Raw genomic sequence first — 13820 nt, forward strand, 5'->3', positions numbered from 1 at the left:
TCAGTCTCTGTTTTAATCTTTGCCTCTCCCTTCCCTGCCAAGGGTATTCTTTTTCCTCATTTAAAGAAGGAGTGAAGCATTCCCATTTTGATCATCCGTCTTGAGTTTCGTTTGTTCTAGGGATCTAGGGTAATTCAAGCATTTGGGCTAATAGCCACTTATCAATGAGTGCATACCATGTATGTCTTTCTGTGATTGGGTTAGCTCACTCAGGATGATATTTTCCAGTTCCAACCATTTGCCTACGAATTTCATAAACTCGTTGTTTTTGATAGCTGAGTAATATTCCATTGTGTAGATGTACCACATTTTCTGTATCCATTCCTCTGTTGAAGGGCATCTGGGTTCTTTCCATTTTCTGGCTATTATAAATAAGGCTGCGATGAACATAGTGGAGCACGTGTCTCTTTTATATGTTGAGGCATCTTTTGGGTATATACCCAAGAGAGGTATAGCTGGATCCTCAGGCAGTTCAATGTCCAATTTTCTGAGGAACCTCCAGACTGATTTCCAGAATGGTTTTACCAGTCTGCAATCCCACCAACAATGGAGGAGTGTTCCTCTTTCTCCACATCCTCGCCAGCATCTGCTGTCACCTGAGTTTTTGATCTTAGCCATTCTCACTGGTGTGAGGTGAAATCTCAGGGTTGTTTTGATTTGCATTTCCCTTATGACTAAAGATGTTGAACATTTCTTTAGGTGTTTCTCAGCCATTCGGCATTCCTCAGCTGTGAATTCTTTGTTTAGCTCTGAACCCCATTTTTAATAGGGTTATTTGTTTCCCTGCGGTCTAACTTCTTGAGTTCTTTGTATATTTTGGATATAAGGCCTCTATCTGTTGTAGGATTGGTAAAGATCTTTTCCCAATCTGTTGGTTGCGGTTTTGTCCTAACCACAGTGTCCTTTGCCTTACAGAAGCTTTGCAGTTTTATGAGATCCCATTTGTCGATTCTTGATCTTAGAGCATAAGCCATTGGAGTTTTGTTCAGGAAATTTTTTCCAGTGCCTATGTGTTCCAGATGCTTCCCTAGTTTTTCTTCTATTAGTTTGAGTGTATCTGGTTTGATGTGGAGGTCCTTGATCCACTTGGACTTAAGCTTTGTACAGGGTGATAAGCATGGATCGATCTGCATTCTTCTACATGTTGCCCTCCAGTTGAACCAGCACCATTTGCTGAAAATGCTATCTTTTTTCCATTGGATGGTTTTGGCTCCTTTGTCAAAAATCAAGTGACCATAGGTGTATGGGTTCATTTCTGGGTCTTCAATTCTATTCCATTGGTCTATCTGTCTGTCTCTGTACCAATACCATGCAGTTTTTATCACTATTGCTCTGTAATACTGCTTGAGTTCAGGGATAGTGATTCCCCCTGAAGTCCTTTTATTGTTGAGGATAGCTTTAGCTATCCTGGGTTTTTTGTTATTCCAGATGAATTTGCAAATTGTTCTGTCTAACTCTTTGAAGAATTGGATTGGTATTTTGATGGGGATTGCATTGAATCTGTAGATTGCTTTTGGTAAAATGGCCATTTTTACTATATTAATCCTGCCAATCCATGAGCATGGGAGATCTTTCCATCTTCTGAGGTCTTCTTCAATTTCCTTCTTCAGTGTCTTGTAGTTCTTATTGTACAGATCTTTTACTTGCTTGGTTAAAGTCACACCGAGGTACTTTATATTATTTGGGACTATTATGAAGGGTGTTCTTTCCCTAATTTCTTTCTCGGCTTGTTTCTCTTTTGTGTAGAGGAAGGCTACTACTTTATTTGAGTTAATTTTATACCCAGCCACTTTGCTGAAGTTGTTTATCAGCTTTAGTAGTTCTCTGCTGGAACTTTTGGGATCACTTAAATATACTATCATGTCATCTGCAAATAGTGATATTTTGACCTCTTCTTTTCCGATCTGTATCCCCTTGATCTCCTTTTGTTGTCTGATTGCTCTGGCTAGAACTTCAAGAACTATATTGAATAAGTAGGGAGAGAGTGGGCAGCCTTGTCTAGTCCCTGATTTTAGTGGGATTGCTTCAAGTTTCTCTCCATTTAGTTTAATGTTAGCGACTGGTTTGCTGTATATGGCTTTTACTATGTTTAGGTATGGGCCTTGAATCCCTCTTCTTTCCAGGACTTTTATCATGAAGGGGTGTTGAATTTTGTCAAATGCTTTCTCAGCATCTAATGAAATGATCATGTGGTTCTGTTCTTTCAGTTTGTTTATATAATGGATCACGTTGATGGTTTTCCGTATATTAAACCATCCCTGCATGCCTGGGATGAAGCCTACTTGATCATGGTGGATAATTGTTTTGATGTGCTCTTGAATTCGGTTTGCCAGAATTTTATTGAGTATTTTTGCATCGATATTCATAAGGGAAATTGGTCTGAAGTTCTCTTTCTTTGTTGTGTCTTTGTGTGGTTTAGGTATAAGAGTAATTGTGGCTTCGTAGAAGGAATTCGGTAGGGCTCCATCTGTTTCAATTTTGTGGAATATTTTGGATAATATTGGTATGAGGTCTTCTATGAAGGTTTGATAGAATTCTGCACTAAACCTGTCTGGACCTGGGCTCTTTTTGGTTGGGAGACCTTTAATGACTGCTTCTATTTCCTTAGGAGTTATGGGGTTGTTTAACTGGTTTATCTGTTCCTGATTTAACTTCGATACCTGGTATCTGTCTAGGAAATTGTCCATTTCCTGAAGATTTTCAAATTTTGTTGAATATAGGTTTTTATAGTAAGATCTGATGATTTTTTGAATTTCCTCTGATTCTGTAGTTATGTCTCTCTTTTCATTTCTGATTTTGTTAATTTGGACGCACTCTCTGTGTCCTCTCGTTAGTCTGGCTAAGGGTTTATCTATCTTGTTGATTTTCTCAAAGAACCAACTTTTGGTTCTGTTGATTCTTTCTATGGTCCTTTTTGTTTCTACTTGGTTGATTTCAGCTCTGAGTTTGATTATTTCCTGCCTTCTACTCCTCCTGGGTGTATTTGCTTCTTTTTGTTCTAGAGCTTTTAGGTGTGCTGTCAAGCTGCTGACATATGCTCTTTCCTGTTTCTTTCTGCAGGCACTCAGCGCTATGAGTTTTCCTCTTAGCACAGCTTTCATTGTGTCCCATAAGTTTGGATATGTTGTATCTTCATTTTCATTAAATTCTAAAAAGTTTTTAATTTCTTTCTTTATTTCTTCCTTGACCAGGTTATCATTGAGTAGAGCATTGTTCAATTTCCATGTGGGCATTCTTCCCTTACTGTTATTGAAGACCAGTTTTAGGCCGTGGTGGTCCGATAGCACGCATGGGATTATTTCTATCTTTCTGTACCTGTTGAGGCCCGTTTTTTGACCAATTATATGGTCAATTTTGGAGAAAGTACCATGAGGAGCTGAGAAGAAGGTATATCCTTTTGCTTTAGGATAGAATGTTCTATAAATATCCGTTAAGTCCATTTGGCTCATGACTCCTCTTAGTCTGTCGACATCACTGTTTAATTTCTGTTTCCATGATCTGTCCATTGATGAGAGTGGGGTGTTGAAATCTCCCACTATTATTGTGTGAGGTGCAATGTGTGTTTTGAGCTTTAGTAAGGTTTCTTTTACGTATGTAGGTGCCCTTGTATTTGGGGCATAGATATTTAGGATTGAGAGTTCATCTTGGTGGATTTTTCCTTTGATGAATATGAAGTGTCCTTCCTTATCTTTTTTGATGACTTTTAGTTGGAAATTGATTTTATTTGATATTAGAATGGCTACTCCAGCTTGCTTCTTCTGACCGTTTGCTTGGAAAGTTGTTTTCCAGCCTTTCACTCTGAGGTAGTGTCTGTCTTTGTCTCTGAGGTGTGTTTCCTGTAGGCAGCAGAATGCAGGGTCCTCGTTGCGTATCCAGTTTGTTAATCTATGTCTTTTTATTGGGGAGTTGAGGCCATTGATATTGAGAGATATTAAGGAATAGTGATTATTGTTTCCCTTTATATTCATATTTGGATGTGAGGTTATGTTTGTGTGCTTTCATTCTCTTTGTTTTGTTGCCAAGACGATTAGTTTCTTGCTTCTTCTAGGGTATAGCTTGCCTCCTTATGTTGGGCTTTACCATTTATTATCCTTTATAGTGCTGGATTTGTAGAAACATATTGTGTAAATTTGGTTTTGTCATGGAATATCTTGGTTTCTCCATCAATGTTAATTGAGAGTTTTGCTGGATACAGTAACCTGGGCTGGCATTTGTGTTCTCTTAGGGTCTGTATGACATCAGTCCAGGATCTTCTGGCCTTCATAGTTTCTGGCGAGAAGTCTGGTGTGATTCTGATAGGTCTCCCTTTATATGTTACTTGACCTTTTTCCCTTACTGCTTTTAATATTCTTTCTTTATTTTGTGCGTTTGGTGTTTTGACAATTATGTGACGGGAGGTGTTTCTTTTCTGGTCCAATCTATTTGGAGTTCTGTAGGCTTCTTGTATGTCTATGGGTATCTCTTTTTTTAGGTTAGGGAAGTTTTCTTCTATGATTTTGTTGAAGATATTTACTGGTCCTTTGAGCTGGGAGTCTTCACTCTCTTCTATGCCTATTATCCTTAGGTTTGATCTTCTCATTGAGTCCTGGATTTCCTGTATGTTTTGGACCAGTAGCTTTTTCCGCTTTACATTATCTTTGACAGTTGAGTCAATGATTTCTATGGAATCTTCTGCTCCTGAGATTCTCTCTTCCATCTCTTGTATTCTGTTGGTGAAGCTTGTATCTACAGCTCCTTGTCTCTTCTTTTGGTTTTCTATATCCAGGGTTGTTTCCATGTGTTCTTTCTTGATTGCTTCTATTTCCATTTTTAATTCCTTCAACTGTTTGATTGTGTTTTCCTGGAATTCTTTCAGGGATTTTTGTGTCTCCTCTCTATGGGCTTCTACTTGTTTATTTATGTTTTCCTGGAATTCTTTCAGGGATTTTTGCGATTCTTTCAGGCATTTTTGCGATTCCTCTCTGTAGGCTTCTACTTCTTCTCTAAGGGAGTTCTTCATGTCTTTCTTGAAGTCCTCCAGCATCATGATCAAAAATGATTTTGGATCTAGATCTTGCTTTTCTGGTGTGTTTGGATATTCCATGTTTGTTTTGATGGGAGAATTGGGCTCCGATGGTGCCATGTAGTCTTGGTTTCTGTTGCTTGGGTTCCTGCGCTTGCCTCTCGCCATCAGATTATCTCTAGTGTTACTTTGTTCTGCTATTTCTGACAGTGGCTAGACTGTCCTATAAGCCTGTGTGTCAGGAGTGCTGTAGACCTGTTTTCCTCTCTTTCAGTCAGTTATGGGGACAGAGTGTTCTGCTTTCGGGCGTGTAGTTTTTCCTCTCTACAGGTCTTCAGCTGTTCCTGTGGGCCTGTGTCTTGAGTTCACCAGGCAGCTTTCTTGCAGCAGAAAATTTGGTCTTACCTGTGGTCCTGAGGCTCAAGTTCGCTCGTGGGGTGCTGCCCACGGGCTCTCTGCAGCGGCAGCAACCAGGAAGACCTGTGCCGCCCCTTCCGGGAGCTTCAGAGCACCAGGGTTCTAGATGGTCTTTGGCTTTTTCCTCTGGCGTCCGAGATGTGTGTGCAGGGAGCAGTCTCTTCTGGTTTCCCAGGCTTGTCTTCCTCTCTGAAGGTTTAGCTCTCCCTCCCACGGGATTTGGGTGCAGAGAACTGTTTATCCGGTCTGTTTCTATCAGGTTCCGGTGGTGTCTCAGGCAGGGGTCCTGCCGCTCCTGGGCCCTCCCCCACGGGAGCCCAGAGGCCTTATACAGTTTCCTCTTGGGCCAGGGATGTGGGCAGGGGTGGGCAGTGTTGGTGGTCTCTTCCGCTCTGCAGCCTCAGGAGTGCCCACCTGACCAGGCGGTTGGGTCTCTCTCTCACCGGGTCTGGGAGCAGAGAGCTGCTGCCTATTTAAATCACTTTTCCCTCATTTTGACCTTAATTCACACATGTTCTAACTTCTGAAGTCTTAACCTTACATGATCTTTAAGCCTTTCCTCTTTTAAAATGTAGGCATTTGTCATAATAATTTTCTTATAAGCAACTTGTTAACTACATCTGTATTTATTATTTTGTTACAATATTTTCTACTGTTGTCACTTTTATCTTTAACTCTTGGATTATTTCAAAATATGTTAATTTTCACCTGTTTGGTGATTTTAAAGAATGCATAACTGATTTATAGTTCCATCGTTATCAGAGAGTAGATCCAAAGAGATGTCAGTCTTTTGAAATGTTTTTATTTTTTGTCCCATCACCCACTCTGAATGTAAAAGCGTCTGCTCTACACTTGCTGGCTAGATGCTGGTATATGGAGTGGCCTTTGTAGTCCACTTACTTTTCCATGTCCAGTGTTATTTCTTACAGTACTTTATCACGTAACGAGTGGGTAAACACAAATCTCAACAATGGTGTTACTTACTCAGTCCAGAATGTAAACCATCAGGGAACTTGTTGTACTGTCAGTTTTGACTCTGCCTAGATTTCGGGCTTCAAATTTGCTGACAGCTAATCTCAAGCTGTGAGTAGACAGGTTTCAGCAAAGCTGTCGCAGTGCTTGGTTGCAGTGATAAGGTCCTGCTGTGAACATAGATCTTCAGCATTTTCAATCACAGCATTTCAACTGCCCCAGAGTTGTCGTGCTTTTACTGTGTTTCCCTCTACAGTTGAGTGGACTCATTTTGTGGACCCAAACTTAAAAATCACACAAGACATTTGATCTGAAGTTTAATTAGCCATCTTGATCCACAAGGGCGATCTGGGGTAGTTCGATGGCTGTAGGGTGCTGGATAATTTTGCATATAACCTTGCCACTGGCTTGTCTCCATTAAACGTTTCCTTTACTCAACATTCTTAAGTAGCCTGTCATTTATTATTTCTCATACTCTAGTGGATACTTTTTTACATCTTAAAACTCCTTTGTAGGGCCAGGCAGGGCTAGTCTTAGCTGCATACACATTTAATCCCAGAATTCAGAAGGCGAAAAGTAAGCATCTCTCTTAAGAGTTTGATACCAGCCTTGTTTACATAGGATGTTCCAGGATAGCCAGAGTCATATAGAGAAACAATACTTTGGGAGGGAGGAGGGAAGAAAATTAAATTAAAAAAAAACAAAAAAAAACTATTTTTAGTAGCACCCAGTGTGGCGGTATGCACTTGTAATCCCAGTACTTGAAGCAGAAGGTCAAGAATTCTAGGAGCCTGGGGATAGACAGACAGACAGACAGACAGACAGACAGACAGACAGACAGACAGACAGAGTGAGTGAATGAATGAATGAATGAATGAATGAATGAATATGAATGCATACGAATGAGCATGAATGAGAGAATATCCTTTGTACATTGAAAACAGTTTTAAATTGTCCCATTCTGTCACTAAATCTTGGATACAAGATTTTCTTAGAGAAGATAACGCAATAAATCAATCCTTTAGTTTTCCCATAATGTTAATTCTGCCTAACCCTATAGTACAGGTAAAGCATTTTTGTTCTTGTTCTTGAGAAAGGGTCTTGCTGTGTAGCCTTGGGTGGACTGGAACTATGTAGACCAGGCTGCCCTCAAACTCGCAGAGATCCACCTATGTATCCCGAGTGCTGAGATTAAAGGTGTACACCACTGGCCCTAAAGCAAATGCTCTTGTGAAGAATGTTTTAGAGACATTCACTCTAATCAGAAAGTTGGACTCAGACGATATTACCTTTGCTCTTTTAAAGACTTACTTATGTTTATGTGTATGGATGTTTCATATGCATTTGTCTGTGCAGCACATGCTTACAGTTATCTAGAAGGTCAAAGGGGGTCTCAGAGCCCCTGGAACCATCACTGTGTGAATGTTGTGAACCGAACTTGGATCCTCTGTAAGAACAAGTAGTGCTCTTTAACTGCTGAGCCGTCTTTCCAGCCCCAAGGTTACTTTTAGATAAAGGTTATGATGCTCTACAATATTTGAAAATCAAAGTTTTTAGGGAAGTCAAAGAAATCGCCCACGTTTTTCAGGCATAAAGATAAAATGAAAATACATGAGAACAAAATGTGCTATAAACCAGGCTTCGAACATGAATTCTTAAGATGCTGATGGTACCAAGGTGGCTCAAGAAAAGGGTTGGGAAGGCACTGAGTTTAGCAACAATCAGGAAAGCCCTGTAGTGACCCTCCTGACTTGTGCTGTCCTCTGTATTCTCAGTCTTTATGTTTTCCTTGCAGCCGGAAGAATTAAGGGAGATTATTGAGAAGACGAGAGAGATGGAACAGAACAACGGCCACTACTTCGACACTGCGATTGTGAATTCAGATCTTGATAAAGCCTATCAGGAACTGCTTAGGCTTATTAACAAACTGGACACCGAGCCTCAGTGGGTGCCATCCACCTGGCTAAGGTGAAGGAAATGGCTGTTCTGTGTCATCATGATGAGCTTTATTTGATAAACCGCCAACAGGAAGATGGCCTTAACGCTGAGAGTTAATCTCCTACACTAGTGAGAAAGGCCCGTTAGGCAATTTGTACACAACACTTCCTGCACATTGCTTTAGGGGGCCTTGACTTGTTTGGAGATTTAAAATGGAAACTTTCTTCAGAGCATTTCTGATTTATGTTTTCACCTTTCTTGCCTCTTGGTCAGATGTCTATAAAAAAAAATGTATATATATACGTAATATACCATTGTCTCACTTAGGTATGAATACTAACATTATTTAACATTTAACTTAAATGACTTCATGGGATTATTGAGAGAAGGGGCTGTGCTTCTGTGCACTGAGAATAACAGTATTTTCTTAAACTGATTTAGTCATCAGAAATATTTCTCTTAAAGAAAAGGAAAAAAAAGTGTCACTTTAGTTTGGAGCAACTTCTTAAGTTTAAATTTATTGGTTAAACTTTTCATTCTGAAAAACATTCCATTAAAAATACTAGCTTTGTTAGGCATGGAAGCGCACGCCTTTAGTCCCAGCACTCAAGAGACAGAGGCAGGTGGATCTCTGAGTTCAAGGCCAGCCTTGTCTTCAGAGTAACTTCCAGGCCAGTCAAGTCTGCACAGAGAAACCCTGTCTCGAAAAACCGAAAGTAAAAATAATTAGTCCAGTCCTTCAGCTTGGACTTTGTGGCAGAGAATGCACAACCAGCAGCCGCCAGTGTAGTTACAAGTATACAACAGATGCTGACATTTTTAAAGATAGAATTTTCTGAATTACTTTACTAAATTGTGGTGATTTGATAGCCTTGACTCCTTGCTCTGATAAAAAGTTCATATAAACTATGCTGACCATTAAAATTTCTTCCTTATGATGCAAATATGTTTTATGTCAGTGAAAGGATGTAACACATTTGACATTTTCTGCATTTTCATATCCGAGCACAGAATTATATCTATTACTGTGCTATATATGTAGGTGTCAACTGGAAATCTGTACTGTATATTGATATTTAATAGATTAATAAATAGTGTGTTCTGCATTGGAATAGTTTTATACATACATACACACTGAGGAAATACCGTGACAACTGACTTTGAGATCAGGAGGCAGTCATTAAGCATTTTAGAAAAGAACATCGAAGGAAAGTTATTAAGTGTATACGGACAAGTTTTTATCCTAACAGAGTCTTCCTCGTGACTGAAATACAGCAGCTTGCTACACCTTAAATGTTCACACTAATGGAATTTTTGTACTGTCTGTATAGCTATAGCTTTAAAATTCAGTGTGTACAAATCCGCACAGAAAGTTAACTTATAGTCTTCTCAAGCCTTTAAGGAAAGTGTTCTGTGTGACAACCAACCTCAAATGTGAATGTCTTGATTTTATGTAGCTACAGAATTTCATGTTCCCAAAGCTAAACACTGGAATAACACTGACTTGTCACTTAGCACAAGCAGTGGTGTTAATGTCTTGACAGTGCTGTTTGTGTCTGGTTTCTCTTCTGGATAATCTTATTGGAACAAATGTAGAGTATTTGTGATGTCTTTTATGTTCAGTTTTGCATGGCTTTTGTATTGGCTGGCAAATGTGTCTTTTAGAAATACTTTGAAAATAATCTTCCTTACGAATAAAGGCACAATCTTGAGGTGAAGGAAAGAATGCTCTTCAGTCTCAAGTCTGAACACTCCCAGTTTACAGCAGGAAAAATGCAAGGTCCACACCCTTGTCAGCATTGATGGTCAATTCACTCAGCACTTAGAGGATTAAATCTCTTCAGGTTTTCAACTGTTTTTTTTCTCCTCAGGAATGAAAGGTAGTCTATGGTCAGTAGAGCTTTGTGATCTGCAGGCTGACTGAAAATACTGACTGGTGAGACTTGGTGCACACCTGTAACCCTGTAGGAAGACCTAGAGTTTAAGGCTGATCTGAGTTACATGAAACTGTCTCAAAAAATAAAGAAATAAAAATGTTTTTAAAAGAGAAAGGGGTTGGGGATTTAGCTCAGTGGTAGAGTGCTTGCCTAGCAAGCGCAAGGCCCTGGGTTCGGTCCCCAGCTCTGAAAAAAAAAAAAAAGAAAAAGAAAAAAGAGAAAGGATGCATGGATTGAAGGATGAACATTGGATTTGAGTAAAGTTTTAAGTTTCTGTCAATGCCACCTGGTGACAGTGGGGCTATGTGCCATCAAGACTCCCACACATGACCTTCCCAGCAGAGCCTATGAGATTCCCAAGGTTTGTGAGATCCTATAATTTTCTTTACTTGTTAAGTAATGGTAGGATAGTGTATATCCTGAGCTTTTGTAAACCCTAATGTTTATGAATGCACTAATGCTCAACATAGTCTCTAAACAGTGAAAAGTTAAGCTATGCTAAAAAACAAAAACCCCTTGTTTTACATGTGATGATTGTACAGCCATTAGGGCCAATTCAATTTTCTATCCCTCTGTGGTTCTGATTGGAAACTGCTGTGCCAGGGAAGTCTTAGCCACTTAAAGAAATGATATTGTGGTTGCTGGGAACACAGTTCAGTTGGTAGAGTATCGCCTAGCGTGCACAAAACCCTGGCTGTGCAGAAAGCCAGCATGGGTGTTCATGGGTGTAACCCAGCACTTGGAAATTGGAAAGAGGAGGATCTGCAGGTCAAGGTTATCATCAGCTACATGAGACCCTGTCTCAAAAACAAAGTAGGTCATACCAGCTAATGACATGTCCTCTGGAAATCCAAACAAGGAAGGACCTTCATTTCTTAGAGGTTCTTACTTCAGAATAAATAGGATGTTAATATTTAGACTGGTCTAGATTGCTTTCTATGAAAATCTAGTGTGTGGATTGTTTTCCTTCTCTCATGGACTAAGGAGTAAATATTGATGAGGAATGATTTGAATGTAATTTTTTCGAATGTGTGGAAAATATAAACCAGGGATTTATCCTTAATGAAGGTAGCCACTCTGACATTTGTTGTTGATCTCCCTTTGTCTTGTCTCTGCACTCGTTTTGAGATGTCTTACTGCACAATGTATTATAAAAATAAAAAGTAAACCTATTATTTCAAATTGTAAAAGCCACAGGACACTTTCTTCTATTGTATTTGTATCCAAGGTTTGTATACATACAGACCACTCTTCTTCAAGGAATTGTCAGGATCAACAAACACTGCTGGAAACTCTAAGTGGAATACAAACTAGAGTGTAAATGTGGGATGTCCTTTATTGGCATAGACAGTCCTGTTTGTTGGTTGGAACAAACAAGCTTTTTGTTGTTGTTTTGAGACAGGGTCTTGATACAGTCCTGACTCTTGGAACTCACTATATAGACCAGGCTGGCCTGGAACTCAAGAGTTCTGCCTGCCTCTGCCTCCTGAGTGCTGGGATTAAAGGCATGCACCACCACTCCTGGCCTTTGAAAGTATTGAAAATAGCCAATTTAAAGTTGTGAGCACAAAACTTTTTAGAGGGAAGAGGTATAAAAACAGGCAAATTCACCTTAGGGCAGCCAGAGATTGAGATGATGGTTATGGTACCTACTGTACTTCTCCCGTTGTTTGTCTCCCAAAGGTCATATCACAAAGTTCTATATATATATGTATATGCAGCCTGACGCACTCCAGCTTTCTTTTCCACTCCTGATTATCTATTTTGGATCAGCTCACTCCCAGCCAAACCCAACAATATTTACCCACTATTTAATCTTGACTTTTTAATGTGAAACCATAAAGCCATCTAAAGTTTTAGCTCAATGTGATGGTGTGTGCCTACAATCCTAGTAGTCAGGAGGCTGAAGCAGGAGGATGCTGAGTTCCAAACCACCCTGAAGCATAATAAGAAGGAATGTCAATAGGAAATCCTCTGCAAATCTGGGGACAGCTTAAGCAAGCCTAGTAAGCACCAGAGCTTTACTGAAGCTACGTGAGAAATCTAAATGCCTGTGGTCCAATGCATTCAAATAAATGAATATTCCTAAATAAGTAAAAGTCGAGGTGTGGCTACCTTCAAACTAAAAGCAGTGCCTAGATAACTCAAAGACTGCCAGTGAAGTCAAGATTCCCTTGACTTGGACTCATTCCACCTATGCTATTTAACATACACAAGCCGCTCCATTTCTCCATGTGCACAACTGAAATGGTACAATCTACACCTCACGAAGTTGCTTGCTGAACAGTTCAGTGTTACTGTGCGAGTGTGTGTGCCACAGGTCACTACACAGTGCACACGGTCAGTTTTTCCTGACCCAGGATGGAACTCAGTTTGTGGCATTGAGACACCTCATTGACCATACAAGTTTACCTCTTTAATTTTTTGGTTTTTGGTGTGTACACATGAACTTGACGTTTTCTTCTATGAGCCACATCTGGTTTCCTACAAATAAGATACCTCTGAGACAGACTATCTTGCTCTTAAATACCTAGAACTTTAAATATGGAAAAGACGAAAACGATAAGGATGTGGGCTGGGAGCTTACTCAAGGGCTTGCTAAAAGAGTGAGTTTAGTACCCCACCCAGAACCCATGGAGAAAAGAACAGCCTGGTAGTACATGCTTATAACTCTGGCATGGGAATGCCAGACAGGCCCCTGCGCCTTGTTAGCCTGCTGGTCCAGCCTGTTTGACAAGCTTCAAGCCAGTGAGATCATCTCAACAAAGATGGACAGGTCCTAAGGCACAGCTCCAAAGGCTGTCCTGTAGCCTCCACATGCACATGCAGACACACCAGAAAAAACAAAGAACTGAGTAAACTTTTATGGTCAGTGAGATGGCTCTATGGATGAAGGTGCCTGCCCCTAAATCCCAACTTCAGTTCCATCCTGGGACCCACATGATGCAGAAACAAAAACTGACTTATATGACCTGTGGCGCACACACACAAAGTTTTTTATACAACTTAAGCTTGACTATTTGGGCTTAAATTCTAGATTCACTGTCACCGCTCTGCAGCTTTCTAATTTAAAAGGAACTAAGCTCCCTGTGACTCAATCAAATCTTTCCTCTTTGGAATAGTCTAAAACACTTATTTTTGGACTTGGGATGTGACTTAAGATATAGACTTGTTTAACATGAGGCCCCGGGTAGGCTCCCTAGCACCACGTACCAAAAAAAAAACCTTCTAGTGATTTTGAGAATACAAACATACAGCGCAGTACTTGGCATAGTCCTAATGTTTACAAATCTTTTAGTATCTCTACTGTGATAGTAGTTGGTCAGACTACATAACTGTTGGTGTCACTCTCAACTAAGAACTGTGTCATGTCCAGGCAAGCCCAGAACACACATAACTGCCTCCATTAAGGTCTGAGTACTCACAGATAAAAATGCCAAATCAAGCAACACCAAAACCTCAAACACAACTTGGTCTGTCCACTGGCATCTAGTCTTCACAAAAGACAGCAACTGCTACTGCTTCTAAGATAGCAAAAAGTTAATCTGATTATT

At 40.0% G+C, this 13820-nt stretch overlaps 1 protein-coding gene across 1 annotated transcript in view; it reads left to right on the forward strand.

Moving 5' to 3' along the window:
• Pals1 (protein associated with LIN7 1, MAGUK p55 family member) overlaps positions 1-8787 on the forward strand; it is a 56579-nt gene extending 47792 nt beyond the window's left edge. Inside the window, exon 14 of the mRNA NM_001108034.1 lies at positions 8187-8787. Coding sequence (NP_001101504.1) covers positions 8187-8363 — 177 coding nt within the window. The 3' untranslated portion in view covers positions 8364-8787. The remainder of the gene's footprint in view (positions 1-8186) is intronic.
• The last annotated feature ends 5033 nt before the right edge of the window (positions 8788-13820 follow it).

The sequence above is a fragment of the Rattus norvegicus genome, chromosome 6, assembly GCF_036323735.1.
Source record: "Rattus norvegicus strain BN/NHsdMcwi chromosome 6, GRCr8, whole genome shotgun sequence".
NCBI lineage: Eukaryota > Metazoa > Chordata > Mammalia > Rodentia > Muridae > Rattus > Rattus norvegicus.